This window comes from Centruroides vittatus, unplaced genomic scaffold, assembly GCF_030686945.1.
Source record: "Centruroides vittatus isolate TY-2023 unplaced genomic scaffold, ASM3068694v2 contig_882, whole genome shotgun sequence".
NCBI lineage: Eukaryota > Metazoa > Arthropoda > Arachnida > Scorpiones > Buthidae > Centruroides > Centruroides vittatus.
This window is the reverse complement of record NW_027122574.1, coordinates 2,173,303-2,189,521: the sequence shown is the minus strand read 5'-3', so window position 1 is coordinate 2,189,521 and position 16,219 is coordinate 2,173,303. Positions and strand designations below refer to the sequence as shown.

Genomic DNA, 16,219 nt, shown 5'->3' with positions numbered 1-16,219 from the left:
TTCCGGCCGGCCGCCGGACGTGACGCAACGGGAAGCCGAGCGGGGCGCCTCCCCGGAAGCGGCGGCGGTCTCCACCCGCCCGCCTTGCCCGCTTCCGCCTCGTTAGCGGTCGGGCGCTTATCCAAAATAAACCCTTTCCGTCCACCTTTCGTCGCGGCGCGATCTTTCTTACGACGGAACGAAAGTGAATCCAATGCAAGAAACGTTACAACATAGAATGATTCATTTCCTTTTTGCTCAACGTCCCGACGTAAAGATGCTAGTTGTGTCGGAGAAAACACCTTAAAGATTTAATGACTTTTTTCTTGTAAGATTTAATGATCTCTCGAACCCAACGTCTCGACCAAAATACAAACGTACAGTACCTGTACCTGTACTTTTTTTTATTCGGGAATTATATGAATTTATCTTTGCTAGAACACTGGAAAAGAACACCTGCTACGATCTTTGAACGGATGTGAAGTAGAAACGTATCCAGGAAGAGATAAAACTTCACTTTCCGATGGTGATAGGTCGGAAGAGGAGTCCCGATGAATAAAAATAGAAAAGAATGACCGTTCAAAATGTAGATACAGAAAAGAATGAAGATGGCGGAGGTTCTTTTACGTATATTTTTTAATATTTTTCCGGTCAAAAACCAATAAATAAGTCGGTTCTATATAGAATATCCAATGTCCCGTCTCGAATGTCGAAAAGAAAATTTACGGACGTATTATCGAGGCGACGAGGAAGAAGGAAGAAAGGGAGTGGAAAAACTTGTATCTCTTTAGTTCTTTCTTACGGAGTGTCTGTTTTACAGGAGAACGTGATAGGACGTCTCTTTTTTTATATATTTCTGTTAATTTCGAATAATATTACGTAGAATCTTCGTCTAGAGAAGTCGAAGAAGGCCAACCCACCAACGTGCTAGAAGATTTAAGATCATGTGTGGACGTTCTCTTATGAAACCTGTAGACGACGAACGGGTAGAGAGAGAGTTACAGAAAAACTTGTCATTTCCTAAATAGGTTACTCTTTTTATTGTTATAACTACTATATCGAAGTGTCTTAGGATAATTGCATGCAAACGGCTATTTCGTCGACTTTACTTTCATTTTATATTGAACGAAAACTGTTTTATATGTAAGTTATTATTAAATTAGGCGGAAGTATAGATAAGTAAAGGGTTCGCTTTACCAATAGCGGGCGACGAGAGAAGGCGAAAAGTCGGAAAAGTCGGAATTCAGACTCCATTACACAGTTTACACAGAAGTGTTTATTGAGTAGAGAATTGCTTCTTCGTGTATTTCGGAGCAGATTTTTCGCTTCTCGAGATGTTCCTTAATCCGGCCAACGTGTCCGCATAAAATTTGAACGTTACTGTCAATTTTCTAAGCATTTGTCTAACATTTCCCAAGGCTTCTTTCTCTAATTGGTTTCTCTTCCTTTCGACCATTTCCCCTATAAACAGTTCATTCGCTTGATTTTTAGCCTCAATTCCTTTCGGTTTGAGAAAAAGACTACTTAATTCCAATTGAAGTTTTCGTGGACATATAGATGTTTTAACAGACAAAATACTTTTGAATGTACTGTATACATTGTGCACAACATACCCGCATCGAGTTAGATTGCAAATTTGTTGATCTGAGACTGTAAACACATAAATTACACGAGTAAATAATAAAAATTCATCCAGAAAACAGAGAAATTTGCAAAATCTGTACTTAAATCTCGTAGGATAAATATATAGCCTACGAGTACAACCAGTTACACAATGTTTGTTTGAATCGGTCTTAAGCTATTTTAAATTTATTAGTTATTTAAACACTTGCAAGTTAATACTGTTAAAAATATTAAATAATTACGTAGAATCTGCGCTTAATTCATTCTAATCATATTTTATTAAGTAAAAGAAAGAGAGAAGAAAATCGATAATCTACGTAAAGTTAAGAGGAGAAAAGAAGTCATTTGTTATGGTTAGAATTAGCTCTTCCACACATTTAATTGTAACGATAATGAACCGTTTCTTTTCTCTATCTAAGATCATTCTTTTCTCGTTTTTGTTTCCATACTCCAATGCGATTAGAATAAATTAAAAGAGAAGTTCTCCGTGTCTTTTTTTGATTAATAATGCGATTATGTACTGTACAGTACGTCGGAATATAACTGGATGCCGTAATAATTAACGTTTTCAATAACGGAATAGAAATGACCCGGGATATTGTTTTTGACAGCGCGTGTACTATTCAAGGTCAATGTTTACGACGACACAACTCGTCCTCAGGATATCCTCGTAAACTAAAGCTAAAAATAAATCGGTTCTCTACAACAAAAAGTTAACTCCCGAGGCCCGTTCCTTACTTTAAATGTAAGCTTATACTACCCAAAGAAGTTGCCGTCCAACCAGGAAGTGTTTGTCAGAGTCAGAGGAAGGGAGTTAACTCGCCAAAGAAAATAAAATGTCATAATAATAATTGTTTGTTTACTTGTGCAATTTCCGAAAGACGGAAAAAGAGGAATTTCATTTTCGATAGGCGTAGTCTAATATTTAATTAATAAACGGAAACCCGCCACCGACAAACACGAAAAGAATTTTACAGGCCCGTTCTATTTATTTTCTAATTACTGAAATTTACGTGAAGGATAACGATGCCATAAAGTATAAATATTTTATATACTATAGTACCGGTAGAGACACGCAGAAAGATACGAAGCCGTTTGAATTTGTAACGTCGGAAGAAATGGAATCAAATTAATCGGCGTAAAATGTGAAAGAAATAGGACTATTGTTACTGACATTCCCGTATAGGAAGGTGTTCAATTCTAACGGACAAATAGGAAACACTACTTTTGCACGCTGCTCTCGAATATCGAAACGAATATTAACTCGACGATGTCGATTTTACAGGACAATCTTTTAAATTAAAAATATTCATAAAGGAAATGCGTTATAAATTATTAGACGGCGGGCATAAAAGTGACGTGTATAACTATCGATCGTAAGGCACCGAAACGATTGCGGATATAATAATTAAAGAATAATGAAGAAATGAAATTAAAGCGATTCTATCGAAAAGGTGAATAATATGTATCGTGTGTTTCTAAACAGTAAGCAAAGACATATAAGTTAAACACCCGAAGTTGAATTTTCTAATGAGTACATACGATATAAGCATTAAATAACAGCGTTATTATATCTTTCGTGTATTCTGTACTTAAACAATTTACATTCAATATAATGTAAGTCGGTGATCGAATTTATAAGCACGCAACCCCGTATTGTGGAAGCTTATACACTATGAAGTAATACTCAAACCTAAGTTCGATATTTATCTTAAAATAACGGCTGTTTTAATTGGGCCGCAGTTTGAAAAATAAAAAATATAGACCTATAAATTCTATAGTCCGCCTGTCTGTCCTTCCTTAATCAAGAGAAAGGTGTTAGATAGATGAAAATGGAGATAGATATGGACGTTTAGGAGCAGGGAGCCCTGATTAACTATATGGGAACTTTCAACGCAAGCCGAAAGTCGTGTTATTTCAATTAAAAAATTATGCTACTCAAATGAGCTTCGGATCAAGTTGAAGCCGCAAACTATGGGTTTAAAATTGATAGAATTAAATTTGTAAAATACTATATTAATACTACAGATTATATGTGGAAAAATATTTTTGAACTACCCACAAGTTTCTTATCCATGGGCCAGACGTGGTCGGCAACTCTTTATTATCTATTGAAAGAAGCTGGAGATGCTTAATTTTTAGGGTAAAGATTGAGACTTATTTTATCACGATCGATCAGTCAAGTCACTCTATACCAGAACAGGTTAACGAAAATAGTTGCTGTTCTGCAACCAGTTTACGAAATTGCTGTACAGTACGTGTAAGCTATAGTCATAGCTCACTGATACGATCTTACGATGCGTTTTACGTCATAATTGAAAAAATTCGTATTGTATTCCTTGTGTCAACTTTTAACTTTAGAGTACAGAGATAAATAAGGAAACACGACTTCCTTTTGGGAATTTACCTCTTATTCATTTTTGTATACGTATCGAACGGAGCTAGTGTATTTTCTTGGAGTTAGTTTACAGTCATTGTTAGCGATTTACTTTCGTGTCTTCCAGGAAGAAAAATTATAACAATGATTGTATATTGTATGCGTAATTCGTAATATCTCGTCTAACGTCATACTTTCTTCTATGTCTTATTTATTTTCACTTTCTTCGCTGTGTATTAAATTGACGTAGCCTAGGATGATAAGACTTTTAAGAGCAGGGTATAGAACGAATAAACGCTTGTCACACTGAATTTTTGTACAGTACGAATATATAGACGAAAAGGAAATGCACGGTCATTTCGAAATGCGTAGTTTCTAGAAGCTCGACTAATAATGATTAATGACGCCTTTATTGTGTCGGAGATTATATTATTGTCTTTCGAATTTGCGAGACGTATTCGCGGATGTGGCGTTACTATTCTTGTTTTTGACGAATTTCTACCTAAGCTAAAACCCAGAGTTAGGCCTATTATATATTGCGAAATTTAAAAATAATAATAATTACTTACCAGTATTTTTAATTTCCTAAGACGGATAACATAATAATAGTCTTCTACGTAATGTTTCGATTATATTAAGTGATAGATTCGAATATATAAAAATTTAAAACGTCACAACAGATATTTAGAAAAGAATATATATATATTATATTAAAAATATCTCCATTTTTTTACATGACACTTACGAAGAAGTTAGAGGCTGTCATCTGTTTCAATATGTAAATGTTAAAAACTTTCCTGTGTCGTCGACACAATTAAAAAACCTGTATTAATGAAACTCTAACTTGGCCGTATTAACAGTGTAAAAAAGGTCGAAATACGAAGACATTTTTAATATATTGCCTTTTCTAAGCATGCTTTGCGAATTTTTAAGTGAATACTCGTCAAAAATAAAAATGTATTTACGTTACAAAATTTAATATTTTTAATCAAATAAGCTACATTTTCGATTTAAAATCGATTATATTCCTTATTCAAGCATTTAAAATTCGAACAAGCTCATTATAACGAATTAATTAGCCGGGAAATTTTGAATTTTATTGTATCCATTCTTCTCTTTATCGGAAACTCGAAACCATTTAATACGTAGGAAATTTTATCGTCGTAAGACGTCACCACCATTCGTGCACGAAAGAAATTCGGAATGACCCATTTGCCATGACCTATTCTACGAAGAATTTACGCTCGATTTATTAATACACAACTATTATTATAATTAATAACGCGATAACCTTTCCGTGTTGTATCCTAACCGTGTCTGCACGTGTCGTTATCGTTGGCGGCTTTAAAAGTATAAATAAGATAATAAATGTTGCTTAATAAATAGCTTTTAAGTGTAAATCGTATTGTAAAGCAAGATATTGCTATGATTTACAAAAGTTTCCAAGTGGTAATTTAGTAAAGGTATTTGTTCCTGTTTTCAGAAATCATTGTTTAAACTCTATACGGGAATTTCCTTTTAAACCGATTCCATCGATTTATCCGAGAAGTTCTTTAAAATTTATTATCCTGCCAACAGATAGAAAAATAGTTAGTCATTTTAACTTCATCGAAACAACCAGAGACGTTACCGAAATAAGTAAGAACGACTCCTCGGTGTAGGGAATATTTCTTATCTTCTTTAGCTTTCACGCCGACATATACAACACGAATAACGTCAAAGTCAAAATAACAAGGAGAAAAGTTATTTAAAGATAAAGTCTTGTCACAACTGAAAAATGGCTCAATTTGCCATCGTCGAGCATCGATAATAATACGGAAACGGCTGAAACGTAATCCCTTCGGACACGTATTTTAAATCTTTATGAAAAATGGTACGGTGACGATTTCCACATATATCACCACTCGTTTCGGATCTTTCAACGATTCCTATCTAAAGAATTACTGATACCAGTTCAAAAATTCTACTTGGGAGATATTACGCTCATAGGTAAATCCAGACGTTTAGTACTTTCTCCCGAATTTAGTCAGTTACGGTAGCAGTAATTACATTTCTAGTAGATCTATTCTAAAGACTACGATGATAAAGTCGAGCTTTTGTAACAAACAGAGAGGGGATCAAAAAACTTAAGGGCAAAAAATTTATATTCAAGCACCTTCCCGTTGGCAATTGTCGAAATTACGGCGAAATTTCCCACATACAACTGTGTGTCTAATCCGTGTGTATAAGGAAACGTTTAACAATTGTTTTCGAGGACACGTAGTTTATTGTTTCGGAATAAATGAGTCATTTTTACGTATTCGCCCGGCGTAGATTTTATAATACTGTAATTTAAAAACATACGAACTTATCGTAGGGGTGTTTTTTTTATTTTTAATTTGAAATTTCGGGTATTAAAATAAAAGATTAATCGGTTTATTTCTAGTGTTAGGAAGTGAAAATTATCGGAATTAATGGGTATTATAAACGTTTATCATCGATTTTATTTATTTAAAGCGAATATCCTCGATAGAAATATTATTCGATAATTCTTGTAATCATTCCGAAATCAAAGAAATGTGACGTTGAAAAAACACGAGGAGAACGTTTTATATTCGTAAAATGTCGTCGACCTCCTAACAAATGTTACGATACATTTAAACTCTCGATCGGGATTCCTTACAAACGACGATATTCATTTTTTTTCTTATTTTTTATTTCTATGATACTCGAAAAATCGTTTCTTTTTCGCATTTCTCGAAGAGTGACGACAACAATAAAAAACGGACTTTCAAAAGATGTCGGCTGACGATGTAATGAATTTTATTTTCGTTCCTCTTATGTTAAAGATTAGAAATTTTTCTTCTCGGCCGATCGAACGAAGAATCACGAAGTTTCATGAAGCGGCACACAATATAAAAACCACTTTTGGGAATACTTCGAACGACACGATTGCCGTTAAAAACAACGAGTGGCATCGAATTTCTTGCAAGGGTGGTGAGTTATTTTAACAGATATTACGACTCGTAACATATAATGATTTTCCCCCCTTTCTTTTCACTAAATACAGCCAGTATAAATTGTATCGTACAAATGAATTTTCTTTAGGTCCTGCGATACCTCAAATTTCGATCCTCCTCGCCTAATACGCTGCCACGACGATCCTCAGGAGATTAATTCATGTGTCACCTGCTATATCTTTGAAGTTTTAATTAATTCACTCTGCATTATGTTACTCCCTGTTGCAGGATTTAGGATTCCTCAAATGAAGCTCTTCTCGAATAATTGCAAAGAGCTTCTATAATTTAAAATTCATAGCTTCAGTTGCGAAATCATGCAAGGGAGTTTAAATAACAACGTGACTAATATTGTTTTAAAACAATTATTATAAACTAAAGAACAGATACGAGAGGGTAGTGAAGCGATTCTTAACGTCAGAGAAGCCCGTATTTAATTATCTGGCCCTAAGTTGTGACATAAAAGAAGTCTCGCATTCTTCATCAAATAATAGTGAATAAAGCATATTAATTCGTTTATTTTAAAACGGAAAGAGGTCACGGAAAGTGAAAATAATAATAAGAGAAGCGAAGAAAATATAAATGGTGATAACTTATACCAGAGCGATTCGGTCGATAAACGAAAAAAAAAAAAAAAGGGACGAAGCTTACGGATGGAATTAATTATTGCTAAGTCGTTAATTTCTTAGAAAATATTATTACCGCTCGTTATATTAAGTCTATAATTATTTAAAAGAATTACTCCCGAGCGGGAACATTTTTCTAAAATAATTTCCACATCGACTCAAATTAGCTATATTTAAAAACTATACACGAATTTATACCGTCTTCACGCGAGTATTAAACACAAGAAAAACATAAGCGAGGTCGAAAGAACTTTTATTTTAACAATTGAATTATTTGGATCCGAATAAAGAGACGGGAAATGGGGTGATAAATATCGTTATAAATCGGGGTCATTCGATTTCACCCCATCGCAGACCGCCCACGTGTCTAACTATGAGAAAATGTTCCCCATATTTACGTGTTAAAACATAAAGAAAATATTCAGAAAACTCAACCCCAGAAAAGGGTATTAATTGTTTCCTTTTTAAAAAATAAGTTAAATTTTCTATCATACTTAATAAAAATCATGGAAAGACGTATCGATAATTATAACGTTTGTGTTAACGGATCTCCGATTTGTAACGAAGTCTATCGACACCGTTACATTAGGGAGCCGTATACGTTGCTACCCAAACACATTGTAATCGTAACGACGTGTTAAATTAGAAAAAGTATCGCTTTAAATCCAAAGAATCTTTTCCATCCTCAGTCGAATGCGGGACGAAACTTGTTCGATTATATTCGGGGATAAAATGTACCGTACCGTTAGAATAAACTTGTGTTCGATTACAGATAATTACTTCATTGCGTTCTATTGAAAAACACAAAACGGGTGAAAATATCCATTGTTTTTCAAGCAGCAGAAAAAATAAATATGTATATTTAAAAAAAACTCGTTAATTAATTAAGGATTCTTCCTATATTGTACTGGGTGATCGTAATTAAATTACTGTATCTTATTGTTCTTCAGTGTTATGTAACTGCTACACATCACTACATACAGCGTGGAATCGACCCGAAATTAGATGTTTTTGTGTAATTTCATTGAACTATTTACGTTTTGTTTAAAGGAAAGACGAAAAATGGTCTAAAATAATGGTTTTCTTCGTGGTACACGGTTTACTGATGCAATACTTTTGGGTAGAAATTTTGTTAAATATTCCTTAAATTGTTAAATAAATAAAGATTACGTCGTCGTATCGCACTTAAGATAAGAGTAAAATGTAAACATTCGGAACAGATTGGAAAGAGAATCGCCATTTAGAAAAGATATCGAACGGATTACAAAATCGTATTTGTAAGTTATTGCCGCCATAATAATTGGCACTACGACGAGAAATTAAAGTTAAGAGTAAAACAGAATTTCTTCTGTCCAAGTTATTTGATAAAAATTCTTTCTTAAACAGGGAATTTTTAAATTTATATTCGGAACATAAATTACCATCATCTCCGTTTACAAATAGTGTCTTTCTGTCCGAAAATGTCCAAACATTCCGAATCAGATTGTAGGACAGGTCGAATATCGAACATTAAATTAACTGAATTGTTAGGAAAGAAGAAAACACTCGAACACGCTTCGACCTCTGACCTTTCGTTAATTTCTTCCGGAAGAAAGAAGGGAGACTCCTAGTCAAGTCCCTTTCATTACGATTAACACTAGTTGGTCGGGGGCATCTGCCGATTGTTTGTGAAGCTTATTTTGTATAGATTTTGTACGGTTATCCGACTCTCCGGTGCTCGGCGCACGTAGACAATTGTGTTAAGATTACTTCAGATACACTACTTGTGGATATTGAAGCATTAATAATTAAACTACACGAATACACAATTAGAACTAACCGATTTCAAATATTCTACGAATTTGTAGATACCAAATACAAAATAGTTTTGTCTTACTGTCTCTCAAGATTTAGATTTTTTGAGCTTATTGCCTGCAATACAAAGAATTACTTGACGAAAGGTCAACTCTAAACAAAGTTCTTCGACAACTAAAACAAGAAGAGGACTTTAGGAATGGTATTCACCTGTGTTCGCGCGCGAGGGAAGACTTGTGTCGGAAACAATACAAGCGTTAAAACACTGACGATGTAGAGGAAGGGCGATTTTTTTCCACTCTTTCCTTTACCTGTAACGTCCTTTTAATTATGTCGCTCCGTGTCGAGATTTTTAAACGAAGGAATGACGATTATCGATGGTGGAATACGTTACGAATTTCCCGCATCCCGGATTAGAAGTTGTCATAAGTAAGTTAAATACACGAACGATTCATATTCTTTTTGTCAAATCTTTAACATCGTAACCAATCAATTCCGAAGATTCTCGAGAAGAAAGTGCAGTACGGCGGCCGGACGTTAACTAAACCGTCGTAAGAGATTCTTTAGTTTAGCTTCCTGCTTTGTTCCGCGCGTGGAGGAAGACACTAGGTTTTCTTTTTATTCCAACGTAATTTCCGCATCAAAACACGGTAAAAGGAAAGCCAAAAGTTTAATTATTTGAGTAACGATGGGCGAGGGAGAGAGACGGGAAATGAAACGAGTCGTAAGAAGGGAAATCGCTTTATTTCGGTCGACACTCCGTAGGGAGACAGCCTCAAGGCGAAGACAGAGGATAGAATCGATTTCTGACGTAACATACGCAGGCCACCGGAAACTGGAAGTCTTCGGAGAAGGGCCGCAGCGAGTTTTCGTCGAAGGCCATCATCAGTTTGGAGATATACTTCTGGGCGCATCTGGTCTTGAATCCGGGTCCCAAGTTGTCTTGGATGGCGGAGCACGGACCCCCTTCGTCCCTGCAAAGACAAACGTCCGCATCTTTAATGAAATTCCATGTTTTGGTTGTACGAATCCCATGGAAAATCAAAGAGAAATCCAAACCCTTTTATGTCGGACGGGAGTAAAGTCGTTGTATAAAAGGCTCGCTTTTCGAAGTTCATTAAAGGATAAAGATGCGGAGATAAAAAGGAAAAAATTGGCGGTTAGTAAATCGGCACTGGGGATGCGTAATATCTAAACGAGTCCCGTGCAAAAAAATAAAGCAGAGTTGGAAAGATGGGGAAGTCTGGGAAACGTCGGCGGGAGAAGGACGGAAACGGATTTGGAGGACGATGAATCCTCGCTTAGTCCTATCGCGGTGGGCCGTTACCGACGACTCTCGTCAAATTCGCGTTAGAAACCAGAATTATCGACAGCGGTCGGATCGATAAATGATAAGAGGGAGAAATTGTCGGTGAGAGAACGAAGACCGAAGTTTATGGTCGAGTCACGCGCCGGTATGGGGGGGAGGTCGATTCGGATTTCTCCGATTCCTGGTCTCGGATTTCCTCGGATAGAAACGACGGTTTTCCTGTCCCCGATAAAATACGCCGAGAGTTTAAATATTTGGAGAGGAGGGACGAGCGGTCGACGGATTATTTTTCACCACCCTCTCGTAGGAGAAACTTTCGTAAAAGTCCCTTACAAATAGTCGGTGGTAAAGAATTTACCGGTGGAAGAACGAGAACGTTCGGGCTCGGGGTCGGTGTCCCGTCGATTCCGTCTCCCGATCTATCCACCTTTTCCTCTCCTTTAACCCCTCATCTTCCTCGGAAAAGGGAGGAACAAACACTTATCGCCGGTCGGTCTGATCACCGCACGGCGGAATAGGCTAAAAGTCGAATTTGAAACGTGAGGATCTCGATTTAATTAACCGCTTACACGTTAACACTCTACAATAAGAGATTTATTCATTATCACTATTTATAATTGTCAGTCGATATTACGTATTTCTGCAAAATCATCAAAATTAGACCGATTGCCTAAGATAATTTCGATTAAGGTTTGCTTCTATTATAAGATTGTGTGCCCAAGTAGTGTAATTAACAGGAATTATTTGACAAGGACTCGATTTCGTGTTTAAGTAGATTAATACTTTAAATACAGTAACTTTTGAAACTTATTTCAAATTATTTTAAATTTAAATTTTTATTTTAGGGTGCACCCTCTTCTATTAAGCAATGGGCAAAGTAATTTTATGTCGTTTTAGTCCTACGTAAAGTTCGGCTAGAAAATTAGTCCGACGATTCTATCGTGATTAAAACACTCGGACAGACTTATTGTGTGGGTGAGACCACTCGTTTAAATATCAGAGAAAACCGAAACCGCCGATCAGGACGGAGGAAACCGATTCAGCGGACCCGTCCTTTCGTCCGTCTTAGATTCGGATGATGACCTTCCCAAAGAAAATCTCTGGTTAGTTCGGACGAAGGCCCGCTTTTTCCGTTTTCCAAGTTTAAAACTGAATCCTTTCGGATGTTGGTTAAGTGAAACTTTAAGGAACAAAGAAAAAAGGGAAGTAGAAGCGGTGCGAAGACGATTCTTTCCCTCCCCTTCGACCTGAAAGTTTTCCGAAGGAGAAAATAAAAGGAAAGAAAAACGACGTTATCGGTGTCGGCAGAGTAAGCCGGGAGGGTGGCGATAAGCGACTCTCCTCTTCTCTCCTCTCCCACCGGCGACGGCGGCGGGGGAATTAACGGACGTTACCTGCCTACCTCGCTTTTTCTTCCCGTCTTCGGTTCGTTTACCTCCCCTCAAAATTAAGCGCTTTCCGCCCGTTTCCCGGGAGGAAGACAGATTCTCCCCTTAATTTTCCGACGATGCTTACCCGCACTTCTCGATCAACACCGGCTGTCTGTAGGTGCGCTCGTCGTCTATCAAAAATCTCCAGATGCCGTTTTTGTCTTTGGCCGCCTTGGGGAACACCAGACGTCTGCTCACCCGACAAACCCTGGTCTCTTCCGAGTCGGCTTCCGTCGGCCTTCGTCGACTCTCCACCGCCGGGCGGCCCCCCTCCCTCCGTCCGAGGGAGCGGAAGAAGCTGCCGTTGACCGCCCCGAGAATTTCTTTCCTGTCCGGGAAGGGAAGACAAAAAAGGGAGTGAGAATGGATCGGAGAGGAGTGGGGGCGGCGGGTGATACTTACAGGGGGTAGTTGGACACCGTCTCGCAGTAGGTGTCTCTCGGATCGCACCGGATCCTGGGCGGAGAAAGGCGTTGGGAAAAGTATCCGGATGGGCGACGTCCCTCCTCCGGATAGACGATCCTCTGGGCCACGACGGCGGTCATCAGCCACTGCGAATAAAGAAAAATTGGTTAACGGAAAGCGGAGGAGTTGGAAGAGAGCGACTTCTTCCGTCCGTATCACATAATAGATACGAAATTCGCTTGATTCAGCATTCTATCTAAATTAACACGAAAAACAAGATTCGTGTTGTCTTCCTATAATACTCTATTTACGGAGAGTTACTCCGCCTAGGGTCCCCAGATACGGAGTCGTTCTTACGCCCGTGAAAAGAAATTAAGGAAGAGACGGGAGCAATCGGAGAACGATCCTTAAACTGTGGAATTGAAAATTAATAAATAAAAGAAACCCTTCTCGAAGTTAACCAAAGAAGAAGGCTCCAACGGACGTGACGACAAAATGGACATTTCTCGACTTTTCTCTCGACTTTGGCATTTCTTTTATCCTTCAAACGGACTCCTACGCATCCAGGTAGAAAGGTAAACTATTGATTTTGTTAATTGCCGAGTCGACTACATCGATCGATTCGTCGAGATGAACTCTCTCTTCCAACTCGATAGCTGTGTCTTTAAGAAAACACAAATTGACTTTAATACAGGTAAGTTCACGCTCTACTTTCGAGGAACTCCAAGGGTATTATGAAACGCACGTGCCAACTTCGGAATCAAAAGTTTTGACAACTTGACGTACTTGTACAGTACCCACTTACCCACGTACAGTTCCATGTCGAGTTGTCGGGATGCGTGAAGACGACCAACGAGTGTCGATACAGGCTTTGGTGATATAAGCACGTTTAGAAGCATCCTTAAAAATCTCCGTCGACATTTAGAGCCATTACGCATTTTGGCAGATGGAGATTAATTTATTGGCACAAGGAAACTTCGTACGAACAGTTTTACAATTTCTGCCAAATACGTGTGACTTTATCGTAACGAACTCCATTTGATCAGGAAATTTGTAGTGTATCGTTTATGCATTTCACTATGGTTAAACGGTTGATTGCTGCCAAGAAATATTATGCAGTAAACACGTAATTTTAGTTGATGCTTCTCCGCTTTTAAAGACACCGTCGATCACGCCAACTATTATATTAACGACTGTTCTTAGAGAGCGACATCACTTTTTACTTGATACAAACACAGGAGACCGGATCGTCCAGAGGAAATCTTATGAATTTTTCTTCTGTCACTTAAAAAAATTACGGATCCGTAATGATTCTTACTTTCTAGGCTGCAATTTTAAAAAATTGTAGACCTATAAATTCCCACTCTGTCGTCCGTCCGTTTGTCAGTGAGTCTTTCCTTAATCTCGAAAACGGACTTATATGAAAGATGAGACAGATATGGAAATTTTAGGGGTCTTGATTAACTATATAAGAACCTCCGATTCAAACTAGAAATCATGCTATTTCAATTCAAAATTCCCCCCCCCCGATAAATGTTATGACCAGTACTATTGTATCGCTAAAGGAAAAGTATGATGTACAGGGGCAAGTCAATACTGATTATCGTGGAAAGAATAAATATTAAATTAAATTACTTAAAACTATTGTTGAAAATTACAGCCCGGGATTGACTGGCGAACGGGTGGCGCCATCTTCCGACGAATAACGGTACCACGAAACAATTAAAGGGACAATTAAACGGAGGCGAGTGTTTCACTCCGACCTTCGTTACTCTCGTTAGTCGACATTTTCCGGATTTAAACTAACGGGTGAAGAAAGCGTTGGGGTGGATGTCCACGCCGGCGATTTCAACTCTGACCCAGAAAAAATAAGCGTTTGATTCCAGGGACAGATCGGAGACCGAGTCGCGGCGACATTCGAAAACGTCGTTTTTTCGTCGCTTTAAACGCCTGCCCCATCCCGCCAACATTTGGACTGTGTCTGGTATTGGCAACGGTCAGCCGTACGCTACACCGTCTTCGCTCGGAGACCAAGTTATTTCCCACCGACGGAGGTAGTCGCGTTTGCTACGGCGACAACCTCTAGCGACTAACCGCTCTGGCCACCCAGTCGCGGCGTAAATCGCGCATTAATTTGTTTTAGCCTAATTGTGTTACGGGACGAAGAGTTGGGACGAGTCGGCGGAGCGGGAATTTGGCAAAGTTACAAAGGGACGTTAGAAAAGGGGCGGAGACGGAGGTGAGTAGAGAGCCGGAGGCGGAGAGGAAAAATCGCGATGTGACCGTGGCGACGAAAATTTGTCCCAGAATAGTGTCGCCGGCCAAGATGGGCAATGGTTTTTCCGTATTTTGCATTACTCCGGCGTTTATTTTCCTATATCTACATACGGAACAGGTCCTAAAAGTAATGCGATATCTTTTGTAACCATTTAATAACAAATTACGTATAAAAAAAATTAAATTAGCCAATTGAAATTACACGTGTATTTTTCCTATTCCAAGGATTTATTTCCGAAACGTGCTAAATCCTATGCAGATTATTATATTTTAAATGTAATGTTGTCCCTATTTGAGCGCAATTTCTCGATATTATTTCACTTTAAATATTTTAAAATTAACGTTACGTGTCTATACACTCGACACGAAGTTGTAAAGGTCGGTCGGAACCTTAAGAAATAACCCCTGTAACTACCAACGTTTAAAAAGCGATAATCGTAGAATTTACGATTATACTAAACTCTATAATATATACTCGAGGTCATGGTGTAGGGAAAACACTCGTGTGCTTCGTTACACGCGTGGAAATTATTTTAATATAAGTACAATATTTTAATCTTTTACATGATATGAATTACTTTAATAACATACCGTACACTAACTAGTGACACCGGTGAGCACGAGCGATAATTTGACCCCGGGAGGAGGCTTAGGTACTGTACACGGAGGGAGGTTGACCGGAAAACGGTTCCTCTCCGCGACGAGACGGCACCGTCGGGTTGTCTGGGCGCGGAAGAGGAGGAACTCTTACGGACGTACAGAAGAGGAAAAGAAAGGACTCACCAGGGAAGGAAGCGAGCCCAGCGCGATGCGTCTCATGGGCCAGCCGACGTTCTTCTATCGCCCGGATCTACAAGGTCGTCGGGACGCCGTCGGCCTTTTCCTCCAAACCGGAAAAACCGAGGTCGAACCACCCCCCTCTTTCTTCTCCCGGAATTTCTGTTTACCCGTCCGTCTTCTTTTTTTTTCTTCCGTCGCCGGTTTTACTCCCCGGGAAAGCGCGGCGCCCTACCAGAAAAGGGAACCCTCTTCCGGTGGTCCGAATCCGGTTTCCCCACCCGTCTTTCTCCCCCTTTACGTTTTTAATTTATTCCTAATCACGCGCGTTGTCTCTCGGTAGTCGAGCGATCGACGTCGGGGATAAACCGGTCGGCGGGAAACCGAAAATTACTTCCGTCTCTTTCGATAGATGGCGATAGTATACGGAGGAAGGATCAAGGTCTGTATAAGAAGGTCAGGACACGCTCCCGTGATTCTATGCGGCAGCGGCCATGTTGGGGCATATCGATAGAGATCACCATACGTGGTCCCTGCGCGAGTCGACTATTATTACGTATATACGTACTCAGAACGTTAAACAATGGGTTATTCTGTGGCACCTAATTGTAAAAGTAAGTCTACCG

The 16,219-nt window shown here is 38.7% G+C and overlaps 1 protein-coding gene across 2 annotated transcripts; it reads right to left on the bottom strand.

Annotated features, from left to right (window-relative positions):
- Positions 1–10,120: 10,120 nt before the first annotated feature.
- On the bottom strand, positions 10,121–15,857 carry LOC136983374 (protein spaetzle 5-like). Of its 2 annotated transcripts, none has more exons than XM_067280090.1 (4): positions 15,600–15,857; positions 12,537–12,685; positions 12,220–12,462; positions 10,121–10,369 (listed from the first exon to the last, which is right to left on the bottom strand). In XM_067280090.1, exons 1-4 carry the CDS (start codon positions 15,633–15,635, stop codon positions 10,171–10,173), a joined length of 627 nt encoding a protein of 208 aa, XP_067136191.1. In that variant the 5' UTR covers positions 15,636–15,857; the 3' UTR covers positions 10,121–10,170. The 2 variants fall into 2 exon arrangements, with proteins under 2 accessions (XP_067136191.1, XP_067136192.1); XM_067280091.1 differs by lacking the exon at positions 15,600–15,857 and adding an exon at positions 15,408–15,545.
- Between the last annotated feature and the right edge of the window lie 362 nt (positions 15,858–16,219).